Genomic DNA, 19,170 nt, shown 5'->3' on the forward strand with positions numbered 1-19,170 from the left:
TTCCCGCAGCGTTCGTGTACAAATGTTTCAGAGGCTGAGCCGATTCCTCCCTTCAGGCAGATTTGAACAAATAGCACAAGTTTCCAAGAGTTCCATAAAAAAATAATGCAGCTAAGAGAATAAAAAATTTAGGCACATAGTAACTGACAGGATTATTTTATACGTGAAAAAGCACAGAAAACATTTGATATCATTTAAAAAGGAAAAATATCAAATCCTGTTTCTACAATTGTCAGGTCAAAATGTCCTGCTCACACCCAATTGTGCCATGTTTGAAAAAGTAGGAAAATAATCCTGGATCTGGCCGTTTATACCGATCCGTTCTGCTTTGGGCGTCATGCACAAAATTTCATGGAAATAAGTGTTTTTTTTGTGTTTTACTGCTAAAAAACTAACACTGATGAAAACCTCCTAACCTCCCTATTGGAGGTTATGGCTATTATTGTTAGCTTCAAGAAAACCTGTCGACTGGGCCAATGGCTACATCATGTATCTATGTTCTGTACATTACCTGTCATTCATGTCTGGTGTGTTATTTCCAAATTTAGCTTTTTGTTTCAAGCCACTGGATAATTATCGAAAAAGTTACCCGGACTAACAGTAAAAGCCAATTAAAGTCTGCGGAGACTGATCCATAAGTAAAAGTTTTTTTCATTTTACTTTCATGCATGTTTTGATATTGAGGCCACCCCATCATGTACTTAAAGCCTTTAACATACTGTAATTGTGGATGTCTTTCTATGATCTGCTCATAGCATAGAGAAAAAAAAACCAATGTTATACTTGTTTGTTGAATATTGTGGTGTCCAGTGTCTGCCATTTTGCAGTGGAAGCTTTTTTTAAATAAACGCTGTGATCATGAAAACTGTGTCTGTCGCGTGGTAGAATTCAGTGAATGAACGAGTCAACATGTCCTAAACAATTCTAAACCTTTATTTTTCTAACAAGAGTGAAAAGAAACAAAGGCAACATTAAATGAAAAGTTTATACACAAACTCACGACAACTGTGTGTCTGCAATATCAATAATAATAATAATAATAATATAATTTGAACCCAGGAAACAAAATAATTTGTGACAAAGTGAGTTACAGTGAAGTTACCTTAATCTGCAAAGAGAGAGAATGAGGGAGGGCGGGCGAGAAGAAAAAGAGGTCAAGTTGAAAAGGAATAAAAAGATGGAGTCAAGAAGAAGAGCTTAAAAAAAATGGAGGGAAGGGAGATGAGACAAAACAGGAGGTACAGATATCCATTTTGGGAAAGTAGCACCAAAAACATTAATGCCTGTTTATAACACTTCCCAAAATTTACTCTGTTTATTCAAAATGCATATCCCCTCAAAACGGCATTAAACACAAGAGTCAATACAACTAAAAAAATACAAGTGTAACCACGGTGCTGTTTTCCAAGATCAGCCGTCAAAACCTGCTGTACGTCAGCGTCAGGGGAACAGAACTGTCTAAACGAACCAAATAGCTTATCCGACGTCCAACGGGTGGGTTCAAGTGAAGTGAAAACCACCGGTGCTGAGCCAGGCTTCGTTTGAACAAGCATTTAATACAATTGGGATAACATAGCATACTGACTGACCAGAGACAACTCTAGACCAATGAACATTCCTATTACGTTAAGTCCCACGTCGGTCCAACACAGTCTTTTAATATGTTCAAGGGGAAGATGGGTTTCGAAGGAGGAGGAGGAGGATAAAGTCTGGGTATGGGCAGCGAGTCTGAAGGAGTAATGAATGAGGCAATAGAGTGTAGAAGAGTCGTCTCTCTGTTTATGTCTGAATGGATCGATGATGGATGAGAAGGGGTGGAGGGTGGAGGAGGAGGGGGGGGATGTCCTGCATCTTTCTATAACTTGACACGGTTTTCTGGCACAGAATGTTCTGTCCCTTCAGCTCCTCTGCAGATCCTCTCACACAGAGCTCCAGCGTTGACTACATCACAAAATCTGGGAAAGACAATTGTCATCAAGTGTCATTTTTAGCAATTTCCAGAGAATGAAAAGAAGATATTTAAAGCAGAAGTAAAATCAAGGGGCTGTTACCTCTGGGCGAGTCTGGTCAGGTAAGTGAGGAGAAGGGCTGTGGCTGAGGGGACAGGTTTTCTTTGACTCAGAGGCGTCCAGTGACCGTTCGCCTGCCACGTCCCCACAGCCGCCTCTGTGGCTCTTCCTCTTCCTTTTGGAGTCCTTGGCTCGGCTGCGGCTGGTTCGTCTCTGCTCTTCAAGCTCAATCTGAGGGAGAGAAAGAAAGACGACAAGAACGTTGGAAAAGAAGCAGCTGAGGTGAACCAGCATCAGGAGAAACGTAACAATACACGCGGCAACTTATCTCTGCTTCCAAAGGTATAAGAAAGGATAAGAAATGTATTAAAGGTCTAAATTTCACATGTTCTTTGTTTATCTTGAACTCAAACAAGCTGCTGGTGGCTCTGTATCTTCTGAACACACCAGTGTATTATTGGAAAGTGAAGTTTATTTCTCAAAATGTGAAAACAGCAAATGGTCCAGTTTAGGTTTAGTTTGTGCTTTAAAATTCTGTTCTTGGATTTAATGATAGATGTTTAACGTCTGACGTTGAATATGCTGATGCCCACGTAGGAAATAACTGTCCTCACTTTAACTCCATTAATACTTAATTTAGAAAGCGGAGTGTTTCTGTTTTCCTGACCTGAATGAGTGTGTGCAGTGAGTCTTTAGGTGGGACAGAGGAAGCTTGGAGAACTCGGTGGATGATGTGAGTCTGGTCCAGAGACACCTCCAGCAGATCTCCCTCCAGCTGCAGCTCCTCCAGATGGTTCCTGGTGGCCGTAGAAAGCTCCACCACCTGGCCCTTCAGCAGAGGCAGCAGGGGCAGCAGAGACCCCACACCTGAAAAAAGGGACGGGGAAAAGTGGGAGTGAGTGTCTGTGGGACGGAGGGAATGAAATGACTTGATGGTTATAATGTTAACAGTGTCTAACCTGTAACGTTTGACTTCTTGCTGGTGCCATTTTCACATCCAGCCTGTAGGAACACAAGCAGCGTGTAAAAGAGGGAAGGTGGATGAAGTATTACACAAACAGTCAGCAAATACAGATAATATATTCAAATTAAGAGAAGGAGGAGGAATATGGTGTTGACCTGAGTGCCATTGCTTTCATTGGTTTTCTTTTTAGGTGAATTCTCCGCCGTCAGATCAATGACTCCATCCTCTCCTTCGCCTCCCTCGGAATCTGACAAAACTATGACGGAGCTCTTTCCGGTCTTCTTTTCCATGTCTTCATCTTTCCCTGCTTCACTGTGCAGAGTCTCTTTGAGTTCCTGCAGCTTCTGAAGAGCCTGCTGCAGCTCGGACGTCTCCAGCGCCTCTTTAGCTCGGCCCTGCCAGGTGATGGCCCTCTCTGTGAGACACTGCAGGGCCTCTCCTTCAGGGAGACGCACCGGCAGCCTCTGCAGGGCCACGAGTAATGCCAGGATAGTCTCCAGGCGTGGGCGCCGTGACCGCTCACACTGCGGACACAAGAAACGCGCTTCCCAGTCCCACCAGCAGAGCGGGTTAGTCAGCAGTCCAGAGGAGGGGAGCAGGGAGGGGAAAGGAACGCAGCCACCATGGAACCAGTCCTTACACAGATGGCAGCGGAGCTGAGGGGCACGGGGCTGCCCGGCACACACACACACCGTCACAGGGGGGGTGGTGCAGGTGTGGTTACTGTTGCCATTCTCTTTTACAGAGTTCTCTGAGTGGCTGGATTTGTCTGTCTCCATGGTCTCGTCCCACCTCCCGTTCTCCTTGCAACTTGAAGCATTAAGTCCAGATTTACATATGTTCAGTTTCTGTAACCTCAGTAGTGCTTCCTTCTCCTGGTGCTCTCCTTCTTTGAACGCCATCACCTGATGTAAAAGCACATATCAGGCACAGGTCAACAAACAACATTCAAGCATTTCAGAGAAATTACAAACACACAAAGTCATGTTCAGTAAACTCACAATCGCGGCAGGATCCCTCAGGTCCTGAGCAGAGAGGCCCAGAGTGTTGGAATCAGAATCATCCAAAATATCATCCAAGGCCTCCGTCCCACCTCGCCTCTCTCTCCTTTTTGCACACGGACATAATACCTGCAATGGTAACACTCAAGTTAAATGTATGCTCTCATGAAGGATACCTTACCAAGAGCTGTTCAAGTGGAATGTCATATTAGCTTGCACAGAAAATCTGTTGTTGTGACATCAAATCTTATTTCCCCATTTCCCTCCAAGTCGCCCACCTCTAGCAGACTGTGCTGACTGCTCTTCTTCAGGAAGGTCTTGGTGGCCTTGTCCCTCCAGGAGTGAGCGCTGGCCACCTGCAGCTCCAGCTGCCTTAGCTCCTCCATGAAAACTGGCAGATCCCTTCCAATAGCCACCAGGCCCTCCAGGTCATCCAGACACGGGTAATGCTCCCCATTCTACGATAAAGATAATTGATAATAATGCATTAACATGAGATACAGTTTGTTTTACAATTTTCATTCAATTGGGGCCATGTAGAAGACACGATTTTTTTTAATACCTGGATTTCATCCAAGTCCGTCACCCAGGCCCGTGCTCGTGTGAGACAGCCCTGTAGAGACAGAATGTTTGGAAGCTTGACCGGGATAAGCTGGGCCTCGTTCACAATTGCCTCCAGGGTGGAGAGGGGGTGTTTTTGACTGGAAGACAAAAATGATGACAAAGATATGTTTGAAACAAGAAACACTGGTTGTGACATGACAACAATGCCTGCCTCAGGTGAAGTGTAGAGAAAAGTATCTTGTGTGACTTCCTGACTGTCTTACCTTTGTTCGAGGCAGATTTCTGCTTTCTCCTCCCAACGCTCTGCGATTGTGAGCAGCTCCTGAAGCTCTGCCATGGCCGTCTCCACAGATACGCTCTGGGGCACATTGCAGCCTGCCTGCATCAGGATCCTTAACACATCCAACGTCACCTCCTGCCTCTCACCTCCTTCTGTGCCCAGGGTGCACCTCACCTCTGCCAGCCAGTGGCCCTGCTCCTTCAGGCCCTGAAGCAAATCACACTCTGGCACCATAACGGGCAGCTTGCCACCCTCCTCCAACAATGTCTGCAATCGCTCTGGTGGTGGCGAGTCCCTCCTCCAGTCCCTGTCACTGACCAATGCTTGAGCCTGGCTCTGGAACTCCTCTACTGTCTGCAGCACCGCCTTGAAAACCAGGGGATACAGACATAAACATTTAATGCACTCAATAAAAACAGAACTTTAAGCTGAGTTTGTAAAATTGTTGTGATGTATGTGAGTATGTATGTGAGTATGTATGTGTGTATGTTCTAACTGTATAAAGTTACAAATCAGGTTTAGTCAGCAAACTGAGAGTAATTGTAATTGTTTTCTTATGATTGTGACATTGTTATCTTACCTGCACTTCCTCCAACTTGTTCATCACACAGGGCAGATTGTGCATCGTCTCTACCAAGGACTTCAGCTCTGCCAAGGTCATCTTATTTTTACTGAAAGACAGCAAAATATAAGCGTGTGTAGCTGTACAGACAGGGGTAACATCAACTTTGTGATCCTTCATACCTGCTCTTTGACTCATCCAGGAGTTCATTACTCGTCTGTTGGCAGCGCTCTATGTCTTTAAGAACTGTGTTGAGTCTCCGGAGAAGTTCGTTGTCTGGAAACTTTTTGTCTGACGCCTCCGTCTTCAGCAATTCCAGGTCATTAATTCCTGCAATTGAAGAAGCATTAAATTTTGGCTTGTTCATCGAAAAACACAAATTAAGGCTGAAACTAAGTTTAAGAGATTCAATCATTATAATCTCTCACCTATCTTGTTTCCTTCTTCTTGCTCAAGTGCCTCTTTCACTCTGTTGGCCCAGGAATCAAAAGACTCAGATCGAACCTTTAACCGGTGAAGCATGGCCAGCAACTCATCCAGGGTATATCTGTACCTGTAAGTGACGGGATTTTTTTTTTTTTTTTTTAACATAGATTCAACCAGACAGAAAAGTACACTGTGGTACATTATGGGCAATCATACTTTCTGAAAAGTATACAAACACACAAAACAAGTGAATACCTGAGGTAGAGTTTTTCAGTGGGGCAGTTGCACAGATCCTGAGTGTGATAGAGACACACCAGACGCTCGGGGCATTTCGAACACGCCAAAGCAGAAAGGAAGCATGTGGTCTTGCATTTATCACACTGTCGCTCGTCGTCAGGCAGCAGCTCAAATGCCTCGCGCTCTGCTTCGGTGATCCCCTGCACGAACATCACAGATTGCATTGAACGATCAGAGTTTAGAAGATTTGACAGGGCATCAAATTAATGAAGCTCTCCTTATGTAGCTCACCCGTTCCATCAGTCCCTTCCGCAGCTTCCTCTCCTCCTGAACAATAATAAACATTTCCCGGTGTGTGGCTGCAGCCAGGTTAAGATCTAGTTTCTCTGGGCTGGCAGCCATTTTACAGGTGAGCTCCTCGTGGGAGAATACACAATACCTCCTTAGACGGCGGTAGTGCTCAATACAGGATCGGCCAGCAGGTAGCTGAGGGCAGGAGAACGCAATGATCTTAATCAAGGAATCTTAAATAATATGAAATGATGACCTGAGAGAGAGACCGTGTGGACAGACATACCCAGTCTGCAGTGCAGAAGTTGACAGCTTCAGCAAAGTTATATCCCTGATTAAAGCCACTGTGATAGGCTCTGGGGAAGGTGATGACGAACTCGCCAGCACACTGGTTGGTGCGTACAACCTGCAATTTAAAAGCAAAGAGGTAAGAAAGCTTTTTAATCAAACATATTTCTGCCAGGTGCATGTGCCTGTGTGTGTGTGTGTATGTGACACTGACCGGTACACCATGAGCCATGAGGATATTGGGGTTCATGATGGTCACCAGCTGGTGCAGGAGGTCAGGCTGAAACTCAAACAGCTCGGGGGTCTTCGTCTTCATCACCTCCTCCAGTCGCTCAGCTGCCACAGAGGGTACGCCATACCATGTTTTGGGTTCACCCCTGGAAATGATAGACACATGGGAAGTGAAATAGAGAGCGAGAGAAGGTTCTGGTTCATCATAGTCTCTACATTACAAACTTTAATCCTCCCTAGATAATACGAGTGTTCTGTACCAGTGCAGGTAGTTGATGGAGTAGCTCCAGTGATCCTCGATGTGCCAGCAGAAAGCTGAGAACACCATGCCAACGTAAAGCCATGGCACCTTCATCCCAGAGATGTCTCCGTTAATATGGCACAGGAGTGACTGTTCCAGCACGGGCATCACATTCAAGTTCCAGCCAGAGCGAGCATAGTCCTGACAGAAGAGAGGAGAGTTGAAATTAACCACTGGACAGATTACCATCTTACTGTTACTGTGGTTCATGTTTGTGATAGGATCAGTCTAGACGGATGGCAAACAGGAACAAATTTACCACCATAGAGAGTTCATGTTTTCACTCTCGGTTTAGCTTAACTAAACTTTACCAAAGCTACAGAACAGATTTCCACTGAAGTTGGTGGAGGGATGGAACATGAGACAAGGAACCCATTTAAGTTTGGGGTGGATCCAATACATTTTTTTTGGCTTTCTTTAACATTGCAAGATGGGGTGTTTGTTGACATTTATACTAAATTCCCCAGGGGATAATTCATCCTTCATATCTAGGGGTCTGATGTCTTTAGGTGTGGGGCAGCCTGCCTGAAGTTAACTGGACTGTTGGGTGTTATGCGCTCTATGGAATGCCATTCTAGTCTTTAGAGCATCATTGAATTGAGTAGGGATGAGTTGGGAGTCATGCTCCTTGACATTTTGCACATTATATTTGATTTATAAATGTACCTGTGCTGGACTTAGTTTACTACAAGTTATCTAAAGCACCTCATTCAATCCAAATCTGTTATTCAAGCTATTTCCTTCAAAACATTTGGCGTTACAAAAGAAAAACAATGTAAATACCTCCTCCTCTGTTGTGAGCTTCCTCTTGCCATTGTTCATTGGGAAGCCACTGCCAAACTCTTTGGAGTGTATGTCGGCTCCGTATTCCACAGTCACGTCTTCCTCGATGCTACTGACCAACCTCCAGAACTCTCTTTCCACAAGCTCAGTGGGAACCATCTACACAGACATGGATAGAGATTGGTCACTTGTTTAAACACCAGTAAGGGCAGAGCCAGACTTTATAACGATGAGGCCTGTGTAGGAGTGCTTACATGGACAGGCATGTTGAAGTAATCTGCTTTGAAGGCGTCAGCCATTTCCCCAAAACTCTGCAACGTGTACTCTCGTGTAGCTTGTTCAAAGCCAAATGCTTCTGCTGGCTTCTTGCACTCCTAAAGACCAACAGACAAAATTATGTGGATTAGAAGAAATCTATCAAAGCCTGTAATGAATATTACAGACACAAAGGAATGTGTTTAAACTTTCTTACGTACCTCTGCCACACACTTAGGACATCGCCAGTTGCCTTTGGGAGGATCAATGAGTGGGGGTAGTAGACAGTGGGTGTGGTAGTTATCATCACAGCCATCACACAGCAGGAGTTTCTCATCATCATCTCCCCGACCACACATTCGACACACAAAAGAATCAACCTATAATACAGTGAGGAGTAGAAAACGTTGAGCCTGATGAGTGATGCTGCAGACAACCGAGTGTCCCACCAGAACACTATTGCACAGATAAAATGAAATGGAGCAAACAACTGAAATCACATTAGACCGACAAGTTATGAAAAGCACAGTACATTGTGTTTAAAGCCAAATTAAATCAGTTGACCTCTTTATCAAATTTTCAGAGATGTATTATAAGAATCAGTGACAGTTTAAAAAAAACTCTGATTCTTTGTGTACTTTGGTCTGCTTACACATTGTGGGTTGTTGTTGCGTCGAAGCCTCATGGTCATTTTGGTGCACGGCTTATCTGGATCATCGTCCTCCGCGTCATTGTCTTTCCCGTTCTCTGGTTCTTCTTTCTTCACTTCTGTCTTAATCGTGATGCTCGGGGGAGGCGGCTGGGGACTAGATGTGGCCCCTTCACTCTGCTTCTCCGGAGGCTCCAGTGGCTCTGCCTTCACTGGGGTATCAACGGGGGCCACCGACACGTTTTCTTTGACGGTAACAGTCTGAGGCAGCTCATCTGAAAGAAGAGCATTCAGTGTTTAGAATCAAAGGTTGCTAGTTATCACAGAATAAAATCTTTATAGCGCTAAGACATCCCAGAATAGTCTAATCTAAACCAATAAACAGCCCTTCAATGCTTATTGATGGGAGTGAGTCAAGTTATTGCATTAGCTGCATCAGATTAATTGTTGTGGTTTAGTGTTGCTTCAGTATGTCCATATTACTGATCCATATAATGATTCTAGAATTTGCTGTCTGCTAGCTGGCAAATGAGTTTGAGATCACAGCACTTACCTTTCTTTCTGATGCCTTTATACCTCGCAACCAGCCCGAGCCCCATCATCTTAGGTCCAGCACCATAGATCTGTAGCTTCTTCAGCTCTGGATTCTTCTCGATGTCTTCCTCTGTAGGTTCAGGCTGGATAAAAAGTACAGTTTAATTATTAAGTGATAGACTTACGGCAACTACTCTCCAGAGAACACAAAGCGAAGCAAGGTCTGAGGCCAAATGCAGATCGACAAAAATGAAAACACAAGAGCATAGCAATGCATCACAAGAAGGGATTGTGCTGTGGTTAGAAAGTAAGGAAAAGTTAGCCTACGTCACAGTGAAAGCTTTAAGGTTAAGACCCACCACCAAGACACACAATCACCAACAGTTGCAACCATACCAGTGGATGTCCTTTAGATTTTACTGACTAGGATTTCAGTTTTTCTTACATCACGGGTGGTGTTTGTTGCAGTGTATTGTTGCACAACAAAACAGTCAGAGGTTAAAATAAGTTTCCCAGGTAATACAGTCTGTCATCATAACTGACAATATATTTAGAAAACATGAGTTTACTATGCAAACATGCACTGGTGTCAGAGTAACTTCTTGTAAAAATGTAATTCTCAGGTCTTTAAAATCACTGTCATCAAACTTTCATTTAGAAAGGTAGATAATGCTTATTCTCCAGTGTATCTTTGACATGTAATAAGCAGAATTATTTTATGCACAATGTGTGGTAACAAATCAGATTCTGAGAGAGCTTCTAACACTGCACTGATATCTAAAATATTTTGATTATAATTCAAATGTTTCTCATTCCTGCCTCATGCAAAACTTTTCAAAATCTAAATCTCAATCTTAAAAATGCTCAGATTTGGAAAACTCTGCCTTTGCTGCATTCTTCACTTCACAAAGGCAGATTTCATGAGTGCATAATACCAGCGATGTTATTTAAATGGTTGCAAGCTTTTTACTTTACACTGCCTAACATTCTTGTGACCTCATCTTCTCTGCTGTCTTCTCTCTGCTGGTGGAGAGAAGAGGAGCTATTTGGTCTCAGCCTCACTCAACAAGAATTCAAATCATTTTCTTATAAACGGCTAATTAGACTCAACCATTACAAGCAATATGTGTTTGTTTTCAGCTCGTTCACTGAGCTTAATATTAAATGTTGCATTCAATAACTTTAGAGCAGTAATTACAATTCAGTTCCACTTTCATGTTTTGAAGCTAGGCCACAATGTTGGGCACTAGTTCAGGCAGTATGATTGCAAACAGGTCTTAACATCACTTTCAGTTATCACTCAGTAGAACTGAAAAGCACAAAAATGCAGAACAACATTCACAACACTTTTAAAACAGGTTGCATCTCAAACGTCTGTCTCTAAAAAGGCATTTAAGAAGGGGCTTTCACAGTAAATGATTAGTTCTCATAATCTGACCAGTTTTTTAAAAACGCAGAATTAAACCAACAAACCATTACTCTAATATATTCCTGTGGTAAGAAAAGTCTTCAATGCATGTCATTATTCATTCAGATCACAAAAACAAGACACACAACAATTCCAAGACTCTTCTAAAACAAGTTTGTTTTTGACTTTGCCACTTGTATGAAGTTGTGCTGTCCAGTCATTGATCTACATTTTCTGGTAGCATAAAAAAGATGTATTTAATCTGGCAACCAAACTTGGCAAGTGGGATGGGGACTGAAACCAGCAGATGGAAAAGTAGAACTTGATGATGGAGGGCAAACAAGCAAACCTTGACAAACCTGGAGGGCAACAACAATAACATACAATACTTTCCTGTCTGTCTTCAGACTATGAAAGCAAAAGCTTATAAAATTAAACCCACTAGGTTCTTCTGTGTGAGTGCACCCCAAAGAGAACACATGCAGCCACACGCTTAGCTGCTGGAGTGAGTAGAGAGCGAGGCAAAAGAGCAGCAGTGCAAAGGCACACAGACAGCCCAGCAGTACAAGCCAAGTACAACCACAGAGAAAGTGCACGGGGGAAAGAGAGAAAACTGAAGAGCGCAACGGCCAACAGCTAGACCAGGAAAATGTGACAGTTTGGGATAAAGTTAATATTTAATATCAGAGTCTGCTGTGAACTGTGCCATTTGGGGTATCTGAGATATTAGTTCTCAGAAACCTTGGCACTGGGATCTAGATTTGCCAACATTCATTCATTCAATTCACTTTTAATCTATAATATATTGACTAAACCTTCAATGATGAGGCTCAAAAACACCTGTGATGAGACGACATTCTCCCATTTCTAATAACAGTTCTAGAGTCTGTTCTTGAAGAACAGACAGGGCAGGCAAATCCTCCTCTCTTTGTTCAGTGTCTGACATAGAAATCAAAGTGCACATTTTGGCAACATGTCTGTGACAGGCATGTGACCCTTTTATGTGTTGCCACCTCGTATACATAAGATGTATGACTGCATATTAAAAAAAAGTTTCTGTGGTTAGTGAAAATTTGAAAACAAAACGTTCAGAAGGGGTGAGGTGGTCTAGGAAAGCGGCAGAAAGAGAGTGGGAGCGGAAGGTGAGCTCATATGCTCAAGAGGCAGTACCGCAGAGATGAGTTGAGAGCCAGCGGTGAGAGGATGGGGGGCCAGATCCTCTGGACCCTGCAAGGGGAGACAATAACAGCAACGATAAACTAAGACAAGAGGAAGAAGGGAGATGAGAGGGGAAGGGAGAGAGCCTGGAGAGAACACAGCCAGTAGATGTAGGAAAAATATCCCTGGCACACATTACGAGATATGGGTCATATATATTATTTGTAGGATAAATTAAGTCCAACAGGAAACTTGTGTGGGTCTAGGTACTAAAGTTTTGGGATGTCTACTAATGGTTGTCGTCATTTAACATACATTTTCTTTACACTGCAGTCTGATAGACCAGCATGTTGAGAAATGTATTGATTGAATTCAATGTCTTCCACTTCTCGTTGAAACGAATGTAAAGAAACATTAAATTCTATATGGAAAGAAAATGCCTGCTGTTGCACCAACATGATTTTTATGGGGGCAGCTTTAGAACCAAACTGAAATAGAGTTTATGAGAGTTCTGTTTGCTGACAAGTAGGGGATTTTATGATTCTGAAACTGAGATCGAAACCATGATACCGCAGTCTTGTATGAGGATGAGGAAAGCTACGATCCCTCAGGCCGCTCACACAGCCACAGGTGGTGCAGCCTGCTGAGTTCTACTTAATTTACTAATACTGGTTCTAATATAAGATAATTTTCAAAGTTGAGTGAAAATATACTCAACTGTTACTGTCCTGTGTACATTATTTACGTTTTTAGAAGAAGACAGAACCAAATGGACTGGATTTCACATAGATGTCGATTACTTACAACTATTACTACTACTACTGGGTAGTTGTGTCACTAGTTTCAGTTACAGTGTCAATCTTCTAATGATTCTTGCAACATATATTTTGAGAAAATCTGTCTCAAACTTAAGTTGTTTCTTTGAATTCAGCATTTAAGTAAATATGCAAAACAAAAATCTATTCCAGCATTAGTAGTGACAGGGAAAAAAACACTAGCAAAGGTATGGTGAGCAGATCATTAAAAACCTGAGGGGGCTGAAGCATCCTTAGCTTGTAACACATGTATCAAGCATGAGATGACAAACCGGTCCAGTCAGTGTGCTGTTCACTGGCAACATTACTGTAGAAAATAAAAGTGGCTCATGGAACTAATAGTTGTGTGTCTACTTTGGGGATGGAAGAAGGTGGAAGAAACAAAACAGAGAACAAAATAAGCCATGGAGCAGAGAGGAAAACTGCAGAATTAAGCAGAGCAGCGAGCAGGACGGAGAATAAGCAAGCTGGGGTGGGCTAAAGTGAAGCAGTTACCTGACGCTACAGTGACACTCGTGCACCGGAGCACATGGATAAACACATCAAAACTCTTAATATCAACAGCCTAGGGCTATATTCCAGGTTGATTAGTGGCTTGACTTTTCATTAGCCTATATGATGCAACCTGACACTATTGGTGATCAGCAGACAGACCAATAACTATTAAATTATGCTAAAACTCTAAAAATTAACATTATAAGATACTGCCGGTCTTCTTTGTTTGCTGTTCAGTCGAGTTAACCAAATAACAAGTGTAAACCTCCTGTTTACAGATTAACAAACCTGATTATTTCAGGTAAAAGAAAACGCTGTATTCTGTACATTTCCCTGGAAAACTGTTGGAATGACCAGACCAACCCCTTTGTTTTTGTTGCGTACTGAAGATGAATTTGAAATAAGACTTCGGAATGTCAGCTTTCATTTCCTGGCATGTGCATCTTTATGTTAAACAGACATATCTCTTCATGTTGGGACCCACCCATTCTTCAAGTGAGCAAAAGGAACATGCGACTGACAGGAGTTTTTTGTTTTGTAGGTGCACCTTTATACTGAAAAGGTGAATGTCTACCCTTGGTTTAAGACTTGGGTTTCAGACTACATTTGTTGTTTGAAAATAAAAGAACAAACCCAAATGAAGACCAGAGAGCTGTGGGAGAAAAAAGGAGTAAAACACATCTAGATGTAAATACCAGGAAATAACAGCTGAGATGTGAAATCTTGTTTCATGTTCATCTTTGGATCTTAAACTCACATGTCTTCAGTGTAAGACAACAAAAACAAAGGCAATGGCTTTGAACTTTCAATATTTTGAAGGTATTGTGTTTTAAAACCAACCTCATTACAAGTCTGTTATTACTAAGAGAACAAATACAGATATTATCACAGTGGCAATGATTCTCAAATGATGTTTGAAGTCCTGTGGGAAACCATCACTGATGAAGCATAAGAACAGTGTTACTGGTGAGAGATATTTCGTGTTTGACAGATCAGATGCAACAAAAGGACTATGTAAATCAAAGATAAAAATAAACAATCTTAAATTCACTGATTGACAAACGCTCACTCACATCAGGCTGGCATCTGTTTGCTCTGCGCCCGTAACTGATGATTTTGGATGGCTGCACTGACTGTCGCAGGGGGATGGAGTGGGGCTTGTACTCTTTATCCACATCTTCACCATCATAGTGCTTTGGCTTGCAATGCTGTAATGACATAAAGAGGGCTTTCATGAGAACCTGTCCATACATGCTACACATAACCTACCACAGTAAGATTCATTTATCATATAGTGACAAAGCTGCTTTACACAGATCAGTTCATTTTGAATGTCATCTATTAACTGAGATAGGAATGTGTGTTGATACCGGCAGGCTGGCACCAGACTGGAACATTTCAAAGGGGTAGACGATCCTCTCGTAGTGTGAGCGCAGCAGAGAGCCGATGTTCTTGCCTGGAGGGTATCCAAGCCTCTGGGCCACACGAGCCCAGCGGCGCTCCTTACAGACCATCTCAAAGCCTCCTTCACTCGTCACAATCTGGAACCATATGGAACATTTCAGCAATCATAGAAAACGTACAAAAAGATCTTTGAATTGTTTTCTAAGTAAAAACAAGTGAGTTCAAACTCACCTTTGACAGGCTGAAAAGATCGAGGATGCGTCTTTCAATGTGTGGGATTTTCAACGAGGATGCCTGGATTTCCCAAAATCTGGCGATGCGGTCCAAATAATTAAGCTTTACTCTGGTCTCCGCCTAAAATGAGATGAATGAGGGACAACAAAGATGACTCTGATCAGTTCCATAACAATCTTCAACTGTCAAAGTTAAGGGAAATAAAGAAAAACTTGCCTCCAGCTCATTGAGCCTTTGGATGCGGGGTGTGAAGCGAAAGGTATCCAGCTCCACTGAAAATGGTGGCTGCCAATCCTATATGGGAGCAAAGACACAAATTTGTCAGCCAATACGTACAAAAAAAAACTTCTTAGTAAAAACAGCCAATGAACATGGACATCGAAGATTAACACGATTGAGAGCTTAGTTTGAGCTTAACCCTGGTTTAACTCTGGCTTTCAGGCTCAAGAACTTGGCTCTGCTTTAACCAGGGATGATAACCAAGGCCACCAACTAAAGAGCAAATGAAGTTCACACTCTCAACAATTAAAGACCCACTTTCTCAACAATCAACACTGAGGGAAATACATATTCTACAAGATCTTTATTTGGCAAAATCAATATTTTAAAAGTTCAAATTATGCCTAAGAAAAACTTTATTTCAGTTGTAGATTATTATTTTGTTCGTTTTTGTGTGAACACTGCATATTTATCCTTGCTCTATTTATACATAAATATTTTTTGGTGTCATCTAAAATTAAAAGCTCCACCAACCGGTCAACTGACAGAAGATATCATCACGACCCTCACTTCTGCTCCTCAGTTACTTTGCTGAACAATAGCCAGACATTTGTTTCCCCTTACCCTTTAACCTTTACAATACAAAGTATCATCACTTCAGTTTATCCAGTTGAAAAGTCTGAAAATGTGTTATCATTTGTGCATTCATTCTTGAATTATGGTCAAAAAGGAGTTTTGTGACATCAGTGTGACCTTCGACAACAAACATCTAATCAGTTCATCCTTGAGGCAAAGTGAACATTTATGGCAACTTTTAAGAAAGATGGTGTTCATGAGAATAGGACAGAAGCACAGTCAACTCAATAACATGATAATTCCTCTGGTCACAGATGTTGCGGAGGTATAGCGACATGTTGTTCACATTCAGATCTGGATTACACTTCAAACTGTCAGACTGGTTATTAAGGCTGTGTGACAAAATCTGTGATGTGCGGTTGTTCAATATAGTGATGACAATATTTCTTGCAATAAATTAACATTGAAGTGTGCGTATACACAGCTCCTATGTCCTTGCTCAATTAATCTTAAAGTAGCTGAGCGTAGATTTATCTGATTGGCCAAATGGTGTGAATTTGCAGCCTCTGTTTCCAGGGTTCAGTCTGATAAGTCAAATGTTCACAGGCTGAGTGAATGCAGGTATGTCTCTAAGTTTCTGAAGGGCTACATATAGGTTGCAATGGTCAGACAGTGGGGACTCTCTCAGGGTGCATATAATGTGTTATTTAAGTTCTTAACACAAATACTCATGTGGTTCTTTACTGAAACTCTTATTGGTTCTTCCTTCCAATTATTATTTAAAAAAAATATATAATTTAAAACTGGGTTAGAAAACGTAAAATAATTTTCTAGAGCAGCAACCAAGTCACGTCAGTATTTAACTCAATCATACCTCTGGAAACAAATCAATATACTAAAAAATATTACTGACATGAAAACACTGTATGAAGTAGAATGACGAACACAAATATCACATTAGTCTCTAATTGTAATCTCCATCCTCCTCACCCTGCTGCTGATGTGGATTCATCACTGTTTACAAAAATCTGATTTTGGATGATGTCTGATGGTATTGGGCCTAATACCTCCTATATAAATACCCTGTGCATGGAATATGTTACACATGGAACACAGAGCAGGCAATTTATTCAACATAAACCAAGCATAAGCAAATATTTACTGGCGGAGGTCGAATTTTGCAGATTCCAGACTTCTCTGCGATCGGACGTATCTTGGCGATGTAGCCCAGGGGATCCTGAAACTCCTCCCATGTCGGCTCAAATACTGGACACTCCGGAGGAGGGACAAACTCTTCCCCTTCCATTGCCCTAACAAAAGGAAGTTGGACAATGCACAACAAGTTAAATACCTCTCGTTGACTCATCGAATGTGTATGACAACAACTGAAGAAAGTCCAGAATGTTTTTGAATGTGAATCTTTACTTTGTGGAGACCAACTTTAAAATCTAAAGTCTAGCACCCAATTTAGTCACTTCTCTCTTTAAGGAAGTTCCGAGGAAAGGACACTAGAGAAGTACATTCATTGATCAGCATTGTGCCTTCAGCCTTCAAAACAACATTTTACACAACACACAAAATAAATAACTCTCAGTGACAAGTAAAAACCAACGAGTTTGAGACAAAATAAAGAGCATGGAAGGGTTTCAAAAAGTTTCTTCATTTGTTTACGCTAGCTGAAGCATTACTTCCTGGCCTGGCACAGTGTACAAGTACATTTCCATCTTCAGTGCTACTAAAGGATTATCTTAAGTTTGATGGTTTATTGTTTCGCCCAAAGCTTTAAGTTCATGATCAATAAAAACAAACAGAGATTCCCAGGATGAGACCTTTTTTTTGGGGGGGTGGGTCCTCAAAGTGTTCATTGTTAAATCCCCCCCTCCCCCAACATCAGACAAAACAACTGCCATGCTCTGGAGAATCAACAAGGCCCAGCGAGGAAGAGGGGCAACAGTTGACTGATGCTTCATCAGGTGCAACACAGAACAACAAGTGAAGTGTTTCAATAAAAAGGTGACAGCAGAAAACGTTGTGTAAACGTGTAAACGTAAGAATCACGGTAGAGCTCTCTGTGTAATCTTAAAAGTTTTTCATTATGAAAGGTCGAATAAATGAATTAAACTTAAAGTAGGGTCCGGTGGCATGGACCCCATCTATCTCATTCTTCATGGTCTCACAGACAAACAATGGCGTGGAGGCCATGAACCCTTGAGGTATCGAAGGCCATGAAGGCATGACCACACACACGAGTGGGCTGGGGCGAGATTAATCACTGAGCTTTTGGACAATTGACAACGAACCCGGGAGTCAAACAGCCCGCTGAGGTGTGGGTGTTGTGAAAGATCACCCGGCGACACGGAACCGTGTTAACTGACAACTGTTAGCGATTAGCTCCTAAACTTGGGACAAGTGGCGTCAAAACTAAGCTTACCTTCCGGCGACAGCCATAACAAAAAACGGAAAGAAAAGAAAAGTGTCCGCCCCGGTTCCCTGGTTCCTAGCTGGCTGTACAGGTGTCTCCTCTGGGGTCCGTCATGAGGTCTATTTGTGCCTATTGTTCATCTATCACAGGCGAGTTGAGCTAGCGTTAGCATCGAGGCCTCCGCTTCTTCTCAGCTCAGCTTCCCACGGTTTTAGGTAACAAGCTAGCACTGGTGAGCTAACGTGGAGTGGGTGCCCGAGGAGACTAAGTCAACAAACCACAGGCGAGACAGCCGTCCTGCTCAAACCCACGCTAACAGGCAGCTAATCGGCGTTAATCTCATACGTGTCCGTGGGAAACAAAATCTATTATGTGCGCTTATCTATCGACCCATCAGCGTTGAAATGTGCCGCTGCGTTGTCGTGACTGACCCGCAGACACCTCGATGTCCCGGGGTGTGATGGGGCTTGGTGGCCGCTCTCCTTCCTCTGTTGTTGTGATGCCTGGTGGTTAGCTAACGGTGGCCAGCTGTGCTCGGTCCGGTCGGCTAGCTACCGCTGCTAGCGAAGTTGACCGATATTCAGCCTCGGTTCTCCATCGGCTCCGTTCTGCCGAACGACTCGGGCTCAGAACGCGGGCGACAGAGGTTCGTTTAATGGTGAGCGAGAGTCTCGGGCATCATCGGTTGTGTCGTTGATCAATCATTTCCCGATCAATATGATCACTCTCATCGGGCCAGGCTATCTTTCTTGACGAGACGCCATCTTAGTTTTTTCTCACGACCGGAGCACAACCTCGAATCTCCACACCACGTCCGCCACGTTTACTCCCTGAAAGTAGTGCACACGTACGCACACCGGAAACAACGAGATCAGCTGTAGGAGCTGCAGGATTGCAACAGAGCTGCAGAGGTGCAGGGTTTTAGTAGAGCTGCAGAGGTAGAGGGTTTTTATAGAGCTGTAAAGTTGCAGGATTATTAAAGAGCTGTAGAGGTGCAGGGTTGTAATAGAGCCAATGGAAACATGCTCATATTGACTACGTGCATGAAATAAAATGCAACGTTG

General features: G+C 42.7%; 1 protein-coding gene across 4 annotated transcripts; it reads right to left on the reverse strand.

Moving 5' to 3' along the window:
• Nucleotides 1-912: 912 nt before the first annotated feature.
• Nucleotides 913-18,951, reverse strand: kdm5c (lysine demethylase 5C). Of its 4 annotated transcripts, none has more exons than XM_020096074.2 (29): nt 18,538-18,951; nt 16,847-16,994; nt 15,106-15,183; nt 14,887-15,009; nt 14,622-14,792; nt 14,325-14,459; nt 11,954-12,010; nt 9,395-9,518; nt 8,845-9,116; nt 8,414-8,572; nt 8,192-8,311; nt 7,938-8,096; nt 7,114-7,295; nt 6,837-6,999; nt 6,621-6,740; nt 6,335-6,529; nt 6,062-6,243; nt 5,809-5,933; nt 5,563-5,710; nt 5,399-5,489; nt 4,802-5,184; nt 4,537-4,675; nt 4,253-4,432; nt 3,975-4,103; nt 3,129-3,878; nt 2,969-3,011; nt 2,677-2,876; nt 2,052-2,240; nt 913-1,955 (listed from the first exon to the last, which is right to left on the reverse strand). In XM_020096074.2, exons 2-29 carry the CDS (start codon nt 16,988-16,990, stop codon nt 1,947-1,949), a joined length of 4,770 nt encoding a protein of 1,589 aa, XP_019951633.1. In that variant the 5' UTR covers nt 16,991-16,994; nt 18,538-18,951; the 3' UTR covers nt 913-1,946. The 4 variants fall into 4 exon arrangements, with proteins under 4 accessions (XP_019951633.1, XP_019951632.1, XP_069382398.1 ...); XM_020096073.2 differs by having other exon boundaries at nt 18,116-18,944; XM_069526297.1 differs by lacking the exon at nt 11,954-12,010.
• Between the last annotated feature and the right edge of the window lie 219 nt (nt 18,952-19,170).

The sequence above is a fragment of the Paralichthys olivaceus genome, chromosome 6 (assembly GCF_024713975.1).
Source record: "Paralichthys olivaceus isolate ysfri-2021 chromosome 6, ASM2471397v2, whole genome shotgun sequence".
In the NCBI taxonomy this organism is placed as follows: domain Eukaryota; kingdom Metazoa; phylum Chordata; class Actinopteri; order Pleuronectiformes; family Paralichthyidae; genus Paralichthys; species Paralichthys olivaceus.